The sequence below is a fragment of the Octopus bimaculoides genome, chromosome 8, assembly GCF_046866305.1.
Source record: "Octopus bimaculoides isolate indiv1 chromosome 8, ASM4686630v1, whole genome shotgun sequence".
Classification (NCBI taxonomy): Eukaryota; Metazoa; Mollusca; class Cephalopoda; order Octopoda; family Octopodidae; genus Octopus; species Octopus bimaculoides.
Genome location: NC_142935.1, coordinates 95,379,216 through 95,392,229, shown reverse-complemented (window position 1 = coordinate 95,392,229; position 13,014 = coordinate 95,379,216). Strand labels below are relative to the sequence as shown.

The following is a 13,014-nucleotide window of genomic DNA, read 5'->3' as shown; positions in this document are numbered from 1 at the left end:
AAAACAACAAGTTGGCATATTAATGTTATTGATGATTAAATAAGATTTTAAAGGGTAATCTGAATACTAAAGGGTTAATTGGGTCTTATCAACATTGAATTTCAACTCTGTCTTCCTTTCTTGTTGAAAAAAGAAAAATCACACCACAAGCACCATTGTTTCATCCACTCCAGTCAACAGCATAACATTAGAACAGTGTCACCGACAATATTCATCATAAATATATCCACAACATTACTCTCATCATCATTATTTCTCTCAGTTCGTTATTTTTCCTATCTTCCAACAGGTCATCCTGGAATTGGTCCAATGCAGCGAATGAACCATCCTGGTAGAATGCAGGGCCCAATAAACCCAGTTAGTAACATCTTTTATTTAACATTTTCTTTGGTTTTCAGTTACCCATTATTTCTCTTTGCTTATATCATTGGACCCATAGCTGTCTGTTTTCATCACTACTTATTTTAGCTAGGTAAAATATAGCAAAAATACGAGTAGTAAAATATACGCTGAATTAAACTTTCTTTTTTCATAGTCACCATTTACCAAAGTGGCTAATTTACTTCAATTAATTCTCGTTTTAATTAGCAGTGACATTCACTGCTTGGTTTCACCAATGTGAAATGTAAACTGTTTGGTCTTTGATGATTTAAAGCTACAAGAAGTGATAGAAGAAGGTGTGGCTTGATAGGGATCTTACAGAAATTAATGAAATGCCATCAAGTCATGTTGATGTGTGTGAGACATGGCCATGTGAAGTTGTTTGTAATTTTTGTCTTCGGTGATGAAGATCCTTGTTGAAAGCAATGAGGTTTTCTTTCTCATATGACAACAAATCCTGCTTTATGTAACGGGATAGCATCAACAACAACTTGTTTCATTACTTTATCTTCCATGTACACAAAACTTGTGGAAGGAGTAATCTGCATTGTCTAAAACTTTATTGCTGAAAAAAAGGAGGGATAAACATATATGGAAAACTCACTTTTTTTCTGTCAAGGGCTTGCATGCCCCAATATTAGACTACTTTCTTTGGTCAATACACAGTGATTGCTTATAAGCTTTTAAGTTTATAAAATATTATTATTAAATACATAAGAAAAGGTAGTGAGCTGGCAGAATCGGTAGCATGCCGGACAAAATGCTCAGTGGCATTTTGTCCGTCTTTATGTTCTGAGTTCAAATTCCGCTGAGGCTGACTTTGCCTTTCATCCTTTTGGGGTCGATAAATTAAGTAGCAGTCAAGTACTGAGGTTGATGTAACCAAATTTACCCTTCCCCCCAAATTTTGGGCCTTGTGCCTGCAGTAGAAAGGATTGTCTACAGGTCAAGGGTGGATAACCTATACAAAACGCAAATATTTAGTTTGCATGTGGTAAAATTGTAAAACAGGAATATAAGTATTTTCTCTGACGTTAACATTTTAATGTGAATTATAATTATCAGTATAGATACACATTCTTCACAAAACGTCCTTGGAGATTTTGGGTTCGAAGTTATGATTATGATAACACTGCTGAAAATATTTTCTAATTAATCAGTAGCAGATATTATTTTATTGTTTTTGAATTTGTTCTGAAGATTTGAAGGAAAAAAAAAAAAGCATGTTGATTTATTACTTTACCCAGTTGTTGTGAGTAGTTTACACATGAAAATAGGGGCTTTATCATTGTTCTTCTTTATGGTGTGGACTTGTATTTCTCTCCTTACTAGACTGATATTAATAACAATGATAACTTGTTGAAATTGTGTTGTTATTTTTCTAGGTCTATGAAACAATACAGAATTACGGTGGCATCAGAGGTCCACCTCCAAACAGTATGGGTCCAACAGCTCCTGGTGCCATGCCACCCATGAGCATGTAAGTAAAGATTGTTTTTGATCAATTTTCCCTGTAGTCGTTGTAAAAGGAGATGCACAGTGAACACATGTGATTAGGCGCATGTCACGATCCCCATATATACCTAAGCAATTCAGTTGTCTGGCTTTTTCAATCAGTATTTTAGTTTATTTGGACACTGGAGACAACAGGCTTTGGTTACCAAGTTCCCTATTGTTAGGTTTCTGAGGTCAGAGTTGCTTTTAATATCTCTGGGTTTCAGAAACAAAGAAAGGAAAATGGAGTGGTGGTGGTGGTCGGGCAGCCTGTCAAAAATGTCCTCTAGAGAGGCATTAGGTGTCATTCTCTTTGAATTAACTAATTATGCACCTTCAGCTGAATTTGAACTTGCTGTCTTACTGTATATATAACAGTTCAACATTTCAGTTGATTCTTTTAGGATAGTTTTCAGCTCCAGATTATTTCTTATTTCACTAAAAACAAGAAACTTCTGTTTGTCCCTTAATTATTTGACATCACAGAGATATTAGATATAATATGCTGCCCATGTAAATCATCTTCGGGCTATACTGAAATTGAAGAACAGACAATGGACCCAGGTACAACTCCCAGTTTCACCAGCTCCAGTCAAACTGTCCAACCAATGCCAGCATGGAAAACGGATGTTAAATGATGATGAAGAGGAAGGGGATGATATTCTTCAGTTCAGTCGAGTTCCATGCATATTCTAATCCAATTTGGAGAATTTATTGTTAAGATATTGCAAATTTTGAAACTTAATTACATGTGAAAAGTTATATAGAATTGGTTGAGAGGAATATTTAGTGCTTGTTTATAGTTTGGCAATAAATTTTGAGCCATGTTTTTGCTTGTAAACTTTACGAAGCTTAATCAGCTTTTTCCAATGTTGATATTATATAAATGCCTTAGATAGAGAGATGACCTGATTTTTGCTTGAGACTATTTTTCATTTAACTTATGCCACTGAACCCTTTTAGTTCAGTATCAATTTGAAGACCACAATAGCATATACCAAAAAGGGCTTCAGTGGTAGACCTAAACTGTCTCCCAGCGTAACACCATCATCAAGCTCTTGGGTACTTTTAACAGAGTCCATTCCGTTTCAAGTATTCAGACTAGGTTTCTATCTCTACTCCATCCACTTCTTACTAAGGTGTGCATATGTGCAAGAACATACACACATCATCATGTTACGCTGGGTTTTGTTATCGAAATCGAGATGGCACCTGTACCAGTGGAGTGTTAAGAGCACCATCTGAGCGTGATCGTTACCAGCGTCGCTTTACTGGCACTTGTGCTGGTGGCATGTGAAAACACATCCGAGCGAGGTCGTTGCCAGTGCCGCTGGACTGGCTCCCGTGTAGGTGGCATGTAAAATACACCATTTTGAGTATGGCCGTTGCCAGTACCGCCTGACTGGCCTTTGTGCCGGTGGCATGTAAAAGGACCCACTACACTCTTGGAGTGGTTGGCGTTTGGAAAAGCATCCAGCTGTAGAAAGTCTGCCAGATCAGATTGGAGCCTGGTGTAGCTATTTGGTTCGCCAGTCCTCAGTCAAATTGCCAACCCATGCTAGCATGAAAGGCGGATGTTAAACGATGATGATGTTGTGGAATTAGAGACTCCTTATTTTGGAAAACAGATATGGGTTAGTATCTGGCTGTGGAACCATGCCTCAACGGAACTAATCTATGCAAATGTAGAAAAATAGATGTAAAACGGACCAAAAATAAGAAAATATAGAAATCATTATTAAATGTGTTGCTTTGAAAACCTTGTTAAATTTTGAATTACTTTTAAGGCAGTACAATTACCCTTCTTGTATTGTTTTTAAATAACTTAAGGGATCCATGTAAGGCTTTTAACGTAACAATGTTCACTTCTCTCTTTCTATTTTTTCTCAGGCCTGGTGGACAAGGAAACAGACCATGGCCCCCAACATCTTCATCAGTAAGTTATTTTCTCTACTTTTTTATTTAATGATAATTACAACATATAATTAACTAATTTGTTTATAACAGTTGAAACAGCAGAAGGAACAGAATATCTGCTGAGTTGGACTGATGATGCGAACACAAAGAACTGACAATTATAACACTGGCCTATTATTGCAAAGTTGAAAGTATTCTTCCAGAATTACAAAGTGTAACACTGTTATAGAATTACCAGGTGTACTAGTGTTACAAGACTGTCATATGTAACACAGTATTACTGTAACAAAATACTGTGACACAGTCAACAACAAGTTTATGCATTTTAACTGGTCTTAGGTGTAAATTTACAGGACTTCCAGGTGTAACATAGCATCCAGTTATGTGTTGTATTATACACTATCTATGTAATACCTGTGGTACATATTGTTAACTATTAACTTTAAGGTTTGGGTACATGATAACTCTTTTTATTTGAGTGTTGACTTTGTTTTGGTTATGTGATAAGTGCATTTGATAATTGTATGGTCTGATAATATATGTTAATTAATTCCAGATCAGTTTATAAAAATATGATGGTATTGTATATCCTAATATTGTTACTTAAATAAGAAGCTGTGTTTTCTTCAGCTTGATTTTCCTGAATATTTTTTCCATCCTTTATTTTTCTAGATAAATTATTCATCAGCATCACCTGGCAGTTATAATGTAAGTCTGTTCCCCAGCTTCTTCTGTAAATTGCTGTAATTTTTCTTTTTGTTATACGACTTGTCTCTTGTTCCTCTCCCTACTTTTTAAGATGTTCATTGTGTATGTGAAGCAATGAGGATTTAGGGACTGACTATTATACTGTTATTAAATTCACTGCAGAATCATTTTGTACATTAACAAATATTGCGAAACCCCTCGTTTCCCTTGAGCAACTTTGGGCTTATTTATAAAATCTATTGGGGACAGATGATTATGTTATAGATGAGATAGTTGTTTGAGTTGATCTCTGACAACCTCACTTTTGTACGAAACAGCAGTCTGGTTTTGGTTGAAGGTCGTTCTCTAGTCTTTTTTCATATAACTGTTTTGTGATCCCAATTTAACAGAAAGGATTATATACTTTCTGATATTAATAGGGTATTATAGAATACTTCAGTATCAATCATTTCATTTCTGAAAAGAGTGATAAGAAAACGTCTGTCAGAGACAGCTGAGGAGAGCTTAATGTAACTATAAACAAAAAGAAACAATAACCGGAGCTGGAAGAGAGTATTGCAAGCTGCTAAACAGGAGGGAAACCCAGTTTGAAATAGATCTATTATGCGAGTTCTTTTCGTGGTCTTTGTGGCTGAGTGATAGATGCCACAGTTCAGGGAAGGCTCCTGGTTTAATCCTCATAAAGTTTGCAATTTTGAAAACAGTAGAAAACCCAGGAGTCATGACCTAGGTGGACCTGATTACCTTAACATGCCAGGAAGTAACAGGCTGAATCACTTGCTTGACAGTTCTCCTGAAGATTTCTGCTGCTGTCTGCTTGCCATGTATTAAGTTTCCACTTTGAGCTCTTCCCAATATCTTCATTGGTGATCAGTCCAAAGTGAAATTATTCAAAAGTTTAAAGTTCTGTTTCCAGAAAATATTTTGATGCATGCTTCTGTTAAAAGCAGTATTTGTAGAGACTGAATGAATTAGATTAATGTTGTTCTTCAGCTGCAACCAGCTCTGATTTAGCAAGCCTATTACCAAAGATATTCTAGTCATAACTGTACATCCTTCTTTTAGGTATTGTGTATCTAATACTACATTAACCCAGTGTATCCCCTTTACTTTTAAAGAATTGAGGGTAGTTTAGCTGCTAATTCTAGCAAATCAAGCTATTTGGCTTGACCAAATGAAGATCAGTATGTTATGTGAAGTCTGTAAATATTTGCAAATGGTGATACATGTTGAAAGGTATAAAACTTGAAGTGTTTGCTATTCTTGTTTTTTTTTTTTTCAATTTTAAATTCTGGCTATAAAGTATTTTTCCAACTATTTTAAGGGTCCACCTGCTACAGGAGGGGCTCCAGGAACGCCGATTATGCCAAGTCCACAAGGTAGGGACAACTGCATTTCCTTGACATTTATTGATTTATTTATTTTTTCTGATTCTCTTTGTTATCATTGAAGGTCCAGTAACTGTGAGTAACAGTACTGAACTATTACCGTGATCAGCTATTCTGTTGTACTGCTGGGTAAGACATATACAAATTATAGTTAAATTAACTAACAACAGGTTCCTCTTCTACCCATCATATATCCTCCCAGCAAAACTAATAGAAGAATAGATGTATAATAAGAAAAAAGAAAATGAAGAAAAAATAATCATTTGTTTTCAAATAATGAAATGATAATTTTCTTTCTGCAATTTATAGATTCTACGAGTTCTGGTGATGGCATGTATGGCATGATGAAAGCTAGTATGCCAAATATGGCAGGGGTGAGTCCAACTATGTTTATGTAGCTTACAAATCAGTCTTAGACTGGGTCTGTGCATGTGTGTGTGTATATATATATATATATATAATTCATAAATCTGCATCGAGCATGAATTGATTTGTAGCTTCTCATTCATAGGCATAATTAATTTGATTTTTTGTTTGTTTTTGTCATTGCCTTAGTATCACATTTCTGTTCTGTAATTTCATAGCTCTTTAGAAGAAATTACAATATCTCAAACCAAGTTTGTTTCTTGGATTGTAGGTGATGATTGTTAATTAACTAATGAATTAATTAATTATTATTGTTCATATTATTAAGGCAGTGAGCTGGCAGAATCATAAGGACACTGGGCAAAATGCTTAACAAGCATTTCATCCATCCTTACATTCTGAGTTCAAAGTCTGCAGAGATTGACTTTGCCCTTCATCCTTTCAGGGTCAATGTAAGCGACTTATCCCTTCCTCCCAAATTTCAGGCCTTCTGCCTATAGTAAAAAGGATTATTATTATCATGTTTTCTGATTTAGGCACAAAACCAGCATTTCTGAAGTGGAGAGAGCAGTTGCAATCAGTGACCCTAGTACTGGTCGTTTTATCAACTCAGATTGTTCAAAGGTGAACTTAGTTGAATATGAACTCTTAATCTAAAGAGGCAAACAAAATACCACATGGCGTTTTGTCTGATGCTCTAACAATTCTGCCTAAATCATCATCATCATGAACATCATCATCATCATCAGTGGCAGTGATTGGCAGATTTGTTAGAGCAATGGACAGCAAGACTTGTGATATTTGTTCTGACTCTTTCAAATCCCACTAGGGTTAACTTAGCCTTTCATCCTTGCTAGATTTGTAAGATAAAGTACTATTCAAACACTAAAGGTTGATTGTATCAACTAATCCCTTTCTCCAGTTTCATATCTTTGCACCCACGTCGGGAATTATCATCTAGTCTTTGTCCCTCAATGTTCTGAATTATGTAGTTATGTCCCTTGATGTTCTGAATCACTGGAGCCAAGTTTGATCATTCTGCAGTTGATAAAATAACTACCAGTTATATACCAAGTGCTAATTAAATCACTTGTATTCAGTTCTTATAAATTTTTGGGTAGGTATCAGTATTAAAAAAGCTATTGATATTATTTCTATATAGGATATTTCTTATTGTGATAGAAAATAGCATAACATTTACACACTGCTTAAATATAATATATATGTATATATATATATATATATATATATATATATCTACAGTTAGTGAATTATTCTAATTAAGTTCAATGCAGAATAAATGAACTATAATTCACCATTATTTATTCAGTTTTGTCACCGTAATTATTTCAAACATTGGTTGTCAGTATTATCTCTTTTCTATTTATAATAAGTGTGTGCATCTGTGTATACACGTGTGTGCGCGCGCGCACACACACACACGCACATGCTTTTTAATGAGAAGTAAAGGTGGCTAAGTAGTTATGATGTGAGCAGCTGGAGTTCAAACTTGACTGCAGCTGTTACATTGGGTCATTACTAACTTCACTGTCACCTCTACTTTAGTGAGGGTGGGTTGGTATCAGAAAATACTTAATTTATTTGTAAAATACATTCTTAAAATCAATGTTAGCAATTGAAAACGTGGATGTGAAATTGTTAACAACACGGTTGTGTATGCACCTGTGTGTGCACACACTTATATTCATTGAAATTCATTGTGATATTATTGATGTCAAATTGGCATTTCACCCTCCCAGGATTGATAAAATAATTGCCAATCCTATAGAGAGTGGAGGGAGCCCTTTTCTTTTTTTAAATGTTTGTATTGTCTTCATCATCATCATCATCATCAGTAGTAAATGTTCTACGGTCTTGTATCTAATTCTGCTACTCTGCCTTCTTTAGACTTCTTCACTAACCACTCTGTTGTCAGCTATTAAAACTTTATTGCTTGTTTACTATTAGAATTTCTAGACAATATTTATTTATTCATTTAGTTTGCTTACTGTTAAATTACTTTGAATGTTAATTATTATTATTGTTGTTGTTGTGACTACTACTACTACTACTTTTGTGAAATCAGTTGGAATGTGTCGAATTTATTAAATTGTCCTAATCTTCGTGGTTAAACAAAAGTTTTACCAAAACAATAACAAGATTTATATTGTTTGTCATTTGAGGACTGACTGTTTCCCTGGAAATGTCAGTGTAACCGAAATAACAATAATAATTTAAATATCTAATCAAGCAGTTTAATTTGGTCCCAGTAATTTGGTGAAAGTTATCCATATTAATTATATTACTTGAGACATTTTGTAAAGATAAGCATTCAGTAGCAATTCTTGTTAAATCCAATGCCTGTGATCCTTTTTAAAGTACAAATAGTGCAGTGGAATCCTCTGGAATTGATTGCAGATGATTACTGAAAGCATGTTTGGTATGATATTAGTAAAGACACTAAATTGTCCTCTTTCTCACCTTGCATGAAACCAGCTTATATCTATTGGCTTTTGTTTGTTGTTCTCCGGAAAAGGTTTTTTTTTTTTTTTTGTTTAAAAAAAGATTAACTAGTCTATTATGTACATTGATTTTATTGTGTATAGTGTCAGAGTTGTTGTTAATTAGACAAGATGTTTTCATTTGAAGCAAAAGTTATCTTCCGTATCCTTCATAGAGTTTAGTATAATTTAATCAATAATGTGAATAACTTAAAGATAAATGTGAAAAATCTTTGATCTGAAAAATAAATTTTAAGTTGTTGTTATTGTAAAGAAAACAAAAAAAAAATCTGAGTCTTAAGTTACACTTGTTTTTATTTATTTAATTTTTTCAAAAGATAAAATATTTCTAGTGAAATACTTATAAACTTATCTTGACAAGTAAGTACAGTCTGGTAACCAATATGTCTATCTTGAGACAAGTATTAAAATGGTAGTTATTTATTTTTTAATTCCAAGCTTTTCTAAATATTTTGATCCTCACTGTCAGATGTTAAGAGATCTCAAAGTACATGCGATTAAAAATATATAAACACAAACTTAAATGAGTTAATTTGTCTTCTTCTTAGTCTAGTTGTCCAAGTTGAAAAAAAATTAATATTCTACTTTTATGTTAATATTCAATCTCTTTTTTTTCATTTTGGCCGAAAACATGAATTAGTGTCTTGCAACAACAACTGTTTCACCTGTTCTTGCTATTGCCCAGCTTACATGTGTTGGAACAATCATTGACTTTCTAAATTAATCTTCATTGATAAGTGGACACCAGTCAGTCGGAGTGCTACGGTTATCTTTTGGTAAAATTTTACCTTTCCCATGTCTTCATCTAACATCTCTCTCTTCTAGGTAATGTTAAGATGAGCCGTATGTAGTATCAACCCCCATAGCTTGTTGATACCAACAATGTTGACTGAAGATATAGGAAGACTTGACTTGCTGTCTTGGATGGTGTTTACCACTATTTTGCTGCCATAGTAACTGTTCATTGTCCTGCTGCTGTGCACTTACTTAACATACACACACACATATACTATAATTTGTGTGTGAGCATGTGTGAATATGTGTGTGCGCATATACATACTCACACATCAACTACTTTTAATTACTGTCTTGCTTTATTGCACTTTGGCTTCCCCCTCCCCTTGTGTGTGCTGTACTCTTTTTACCAGTTTCAGCCATATCCTGTGGCCATGTAGATATCTTTTATCAGACTTGACCAACTTCCATGCTGATGGCTTCTAGTACCCTTCCCACCCCTCTACTCCATCTTCTCTCTGAGTCTTCAAAAACTAAATTCCTTCATTATTTTGGCCAAGTCTTTATTTCTTTTATATTCTTTTATAGTTCTTCACATTCTTCATGGGTTTCACTCTAAGTTGTTTAACATAGTACTTACCAATTCTCATTTCTCTTAGAGTTTCTAGATTTAGAGTTGTCCCCAGTCTTTTGTGTTCAGTATTTATTTCAAATTTCTACAATCCGCAAATCTTTCAGCTAATGTTGCTGTTTAGATTTTAATTAAATTTGAAAATGTAAATAATTATCTGAAGAAAAAACATTGCAACTTAACACTGTTTTGTCAGAAGGTTTCTATCATTTTCAAAGTTGCTGAATGCTTGCTTTTTTCTTTTTACTCATTCTTCTGCATAAAATACCTCTACAGGCTGTTTATTGTTTGAAAGAAAAATATTAAGTATTTATCATTTTTGTAAATTGGATTTGGTATGACAAATGTTGGCACTTTTTTTTTAATCTCTTCAGCCCATTCTCTGGTTTAATAAGGTCCAACCTCCTCTCAGTTGCACATTCTGTTGTTCTGCCCATCCTTTGCTTTTCTGTATCGCAGTCACTTCTGACCTGCTTCCCTGTTTGTTGCCTTTGCTAGTTTCCACCGATGGGAGGACCAGACGGAGGAATGCCAATGGGAGCTGACATGCCTGCTGTGATGAACGGTAAGTGAACTATCCTAGCTAGCCAGGCTTAATGATGCAGTAGCAGCGAGTAAGCTGTTGCTGATGGTGACCACCAACCACATTTACCCTTTTTATAATGTCAACAATATTCTTGAAGGAAATGCATCTTTTTATTTTTGTATTTGTTTAATGGACTGTATTTTGTAACAGTGAATGTGCCATGCAATTATTTTACATAATGTCAGGATTGGTAGCGTTATTTATTGAAATATTTTCTTCTCTGTCTGTATTCTCACTTAAAGAATAAGTAGGAAAGCAGAAAACAGGGATTCAATAAGTAAACGTTATATAAGACGTATAAGGTGGGTGTCACAAAAAGGAATAAATAGCCACATTTCAGTGGGATATACATGCAACAATGTGTTTATAAATTACTTTCCAGATCCTAATATTTTTCTAGAATATGTTGTAAAGATAGTTTTATTTGTCAATCCCTTCATCTATTTGTTACAGAACCTGTAAATGATTTGAAGTTTATTAAATGAATAGAAGAGTTGTATCTAGTGTAATATTTTATCTTTGGAGTTGAATGAAATTGAAAATAGTCTGGTTGTTCATATATATATATATATATATATATATATATATATATATATATATATATATATGGTCTACAACTGGTAGTTATGTTTCTGATATTCGTCTTGATCGTTTTGTAAAAATAGGCAGAGATGTTAATACAGGCTAGTGTCCAGGTATGTATCCTGAAAATTGTTGCAGGGACACAAAAGCACATATCCGTTCTTTCTTATAACACTAAAAACAAACAAACAAATAGGTAACTGAAAATTCCTTAAACAGTTGTTGTTCTCGGTTGTATGATAATATTTTAGCAAACTGAATTTTCTCCTTTCTCTTTTGCTGACAAAGCATTGATATAATTCCTGTCAGCAAGGAAAGCAGTTAATCTTTTGCTATAAAATTTGTTATTGGTGGATAACTGGATAAACTATTGGAAATCAACATCTGTCTTCCATATTCCCATCCACCTAACTTCTTTACCTGTGTTAAAGGTGTTTCTATTTCTAGCTCTTTATATTTCTATGTATTTAAAAAAAGAAAATCTCATTGGATTATTTTTCTCTTCTGGGAATATTCATCCTCCTTGATTGGGCTTGTGCTTTTACAGCGCCTTTCAATAAGAATAATCATTTCACTCCTTTTCATTGTTAAGTTCACTTCATTTTCTTCCACTTCTACTAAAGTGAAAGCTCCACATAAATTCTTCAGGAGACACACTTTTACTGTTTTCTCGTCTTTTACATAGCATGGAAATCTTCCTCAATTCTTTTGTTTCCAGAAATTGTCTTCAGCATTTAATGGAATGCTGCATCATTTGATTCATTTCTCAATATTTCACCAAAAATCTAGGAACCAGTTTTGCAGCCACTAATGATTTGTGCCATAACTGCTTTTTTTTTTTTTTTTGTTTTAACTCCACATCAGTACTGAAATATACTCTCCTCTATCAACTCACTCACTAATGACAGCTAATTGATTGCTAATTAATATTTGCTGCTTTACTAATCATCAGCTGATTCTTTTGGTTGTTTTGTGTGATTTTATTTAATTCTTTATTTCTTCCTTCTCTTTGTAGCCTGTTCAGTTGGTTGCTTTAGGCTGGACACACACATTGTCCTAGGTTGTCTTTAAACATATGTATTATGATCTTAACTTCTTTAAGACATCTAAAGTTTCACTGTACCTTTTCTGTGAGGGTCTTTCAGCATATTGAGATTTCATCTTCAGGATTTCATGTGGCAATTAACAGGAGAGAAACTCAACAGCTTTGAATCAACCGTAAACTGAAATATTTGTTTTGTCTTTAAATATCTGTTGGGTATAATATGGTTGGGTAGACAAAGGCACTAGCACTAAATCAGTTCATTATTTGTTTTCTTATACTTTTATATTTCATATGCATAATCAGGTGATGTGTGTGTGGTTGTGGTTGTATGAGGTTTTGTTTTTTCCTTTTTTTTTTTTTTCTTTAAGAATTTTCAAAGATATAAATGGAAATCCTTTGTATTTTATGTTGTTGGCTGTAAAATGTTAACTAACATTCTTGTTCCTTGTTTTATTTGCATTGAATTGTTGATGAATAAAACCTTAATAGGTTGTTTAATAATTTTTATCTTGTATCTTAGAAATTTTGAAATCTGTCAAATATGTCATGAAATATTTAATATCTATATTTATTTAAAGTTTGGTTGGTGAAAGGCAGGACATAAAGAGAAAGGCAAAAGAAAGACAGCTATTTGTGTTTGTAACTAATACTCAGTGCTC

General features: G+C 33.8%; 1 protein-coding gene across 24 annotated transcripts in view; it reads left to right on the top strand.

Moving 5' to 3' along the window:
* Positions 1-13,014, top strand: part of LOC106874579 (single-stranded DNA-binding protein 3) — a 186,456-nt gene that overhangs the window by 147,280 nt on the left and 26,162 nt on the right. For all 24 annotated transcript variants that reach the window (XM_089356844.1, XM_089356841.1, XM_089356830.1 and 21 more), the window contains 7 exons: positions 290-357; positions 1,767-1,861; positions 3,766-3,811; positions 4,465-4,500; positions 5,825-5,879; positions 6,198-6,262; positions 10,641-10,707. In XM_089356844.1, the coding sequence (XP_089212970.1) occupies positions 290-357; positions 1,767-1,861; positions 3,766-3,811; positions 4,465-4,500; positions 5,825-5,879; positions 6,198-6,262; positions 10,641-10,707 (432 nt within the window). The remainder of the gene's footprint in view (positions 1-289; positions 358-1,766; positions 1,862-3,765; positions 3,812-4,464; positions 4,501-5,824; positions 5,880-6,197; positions 6,263-10,640; positions 10,708-13,014) is intronic.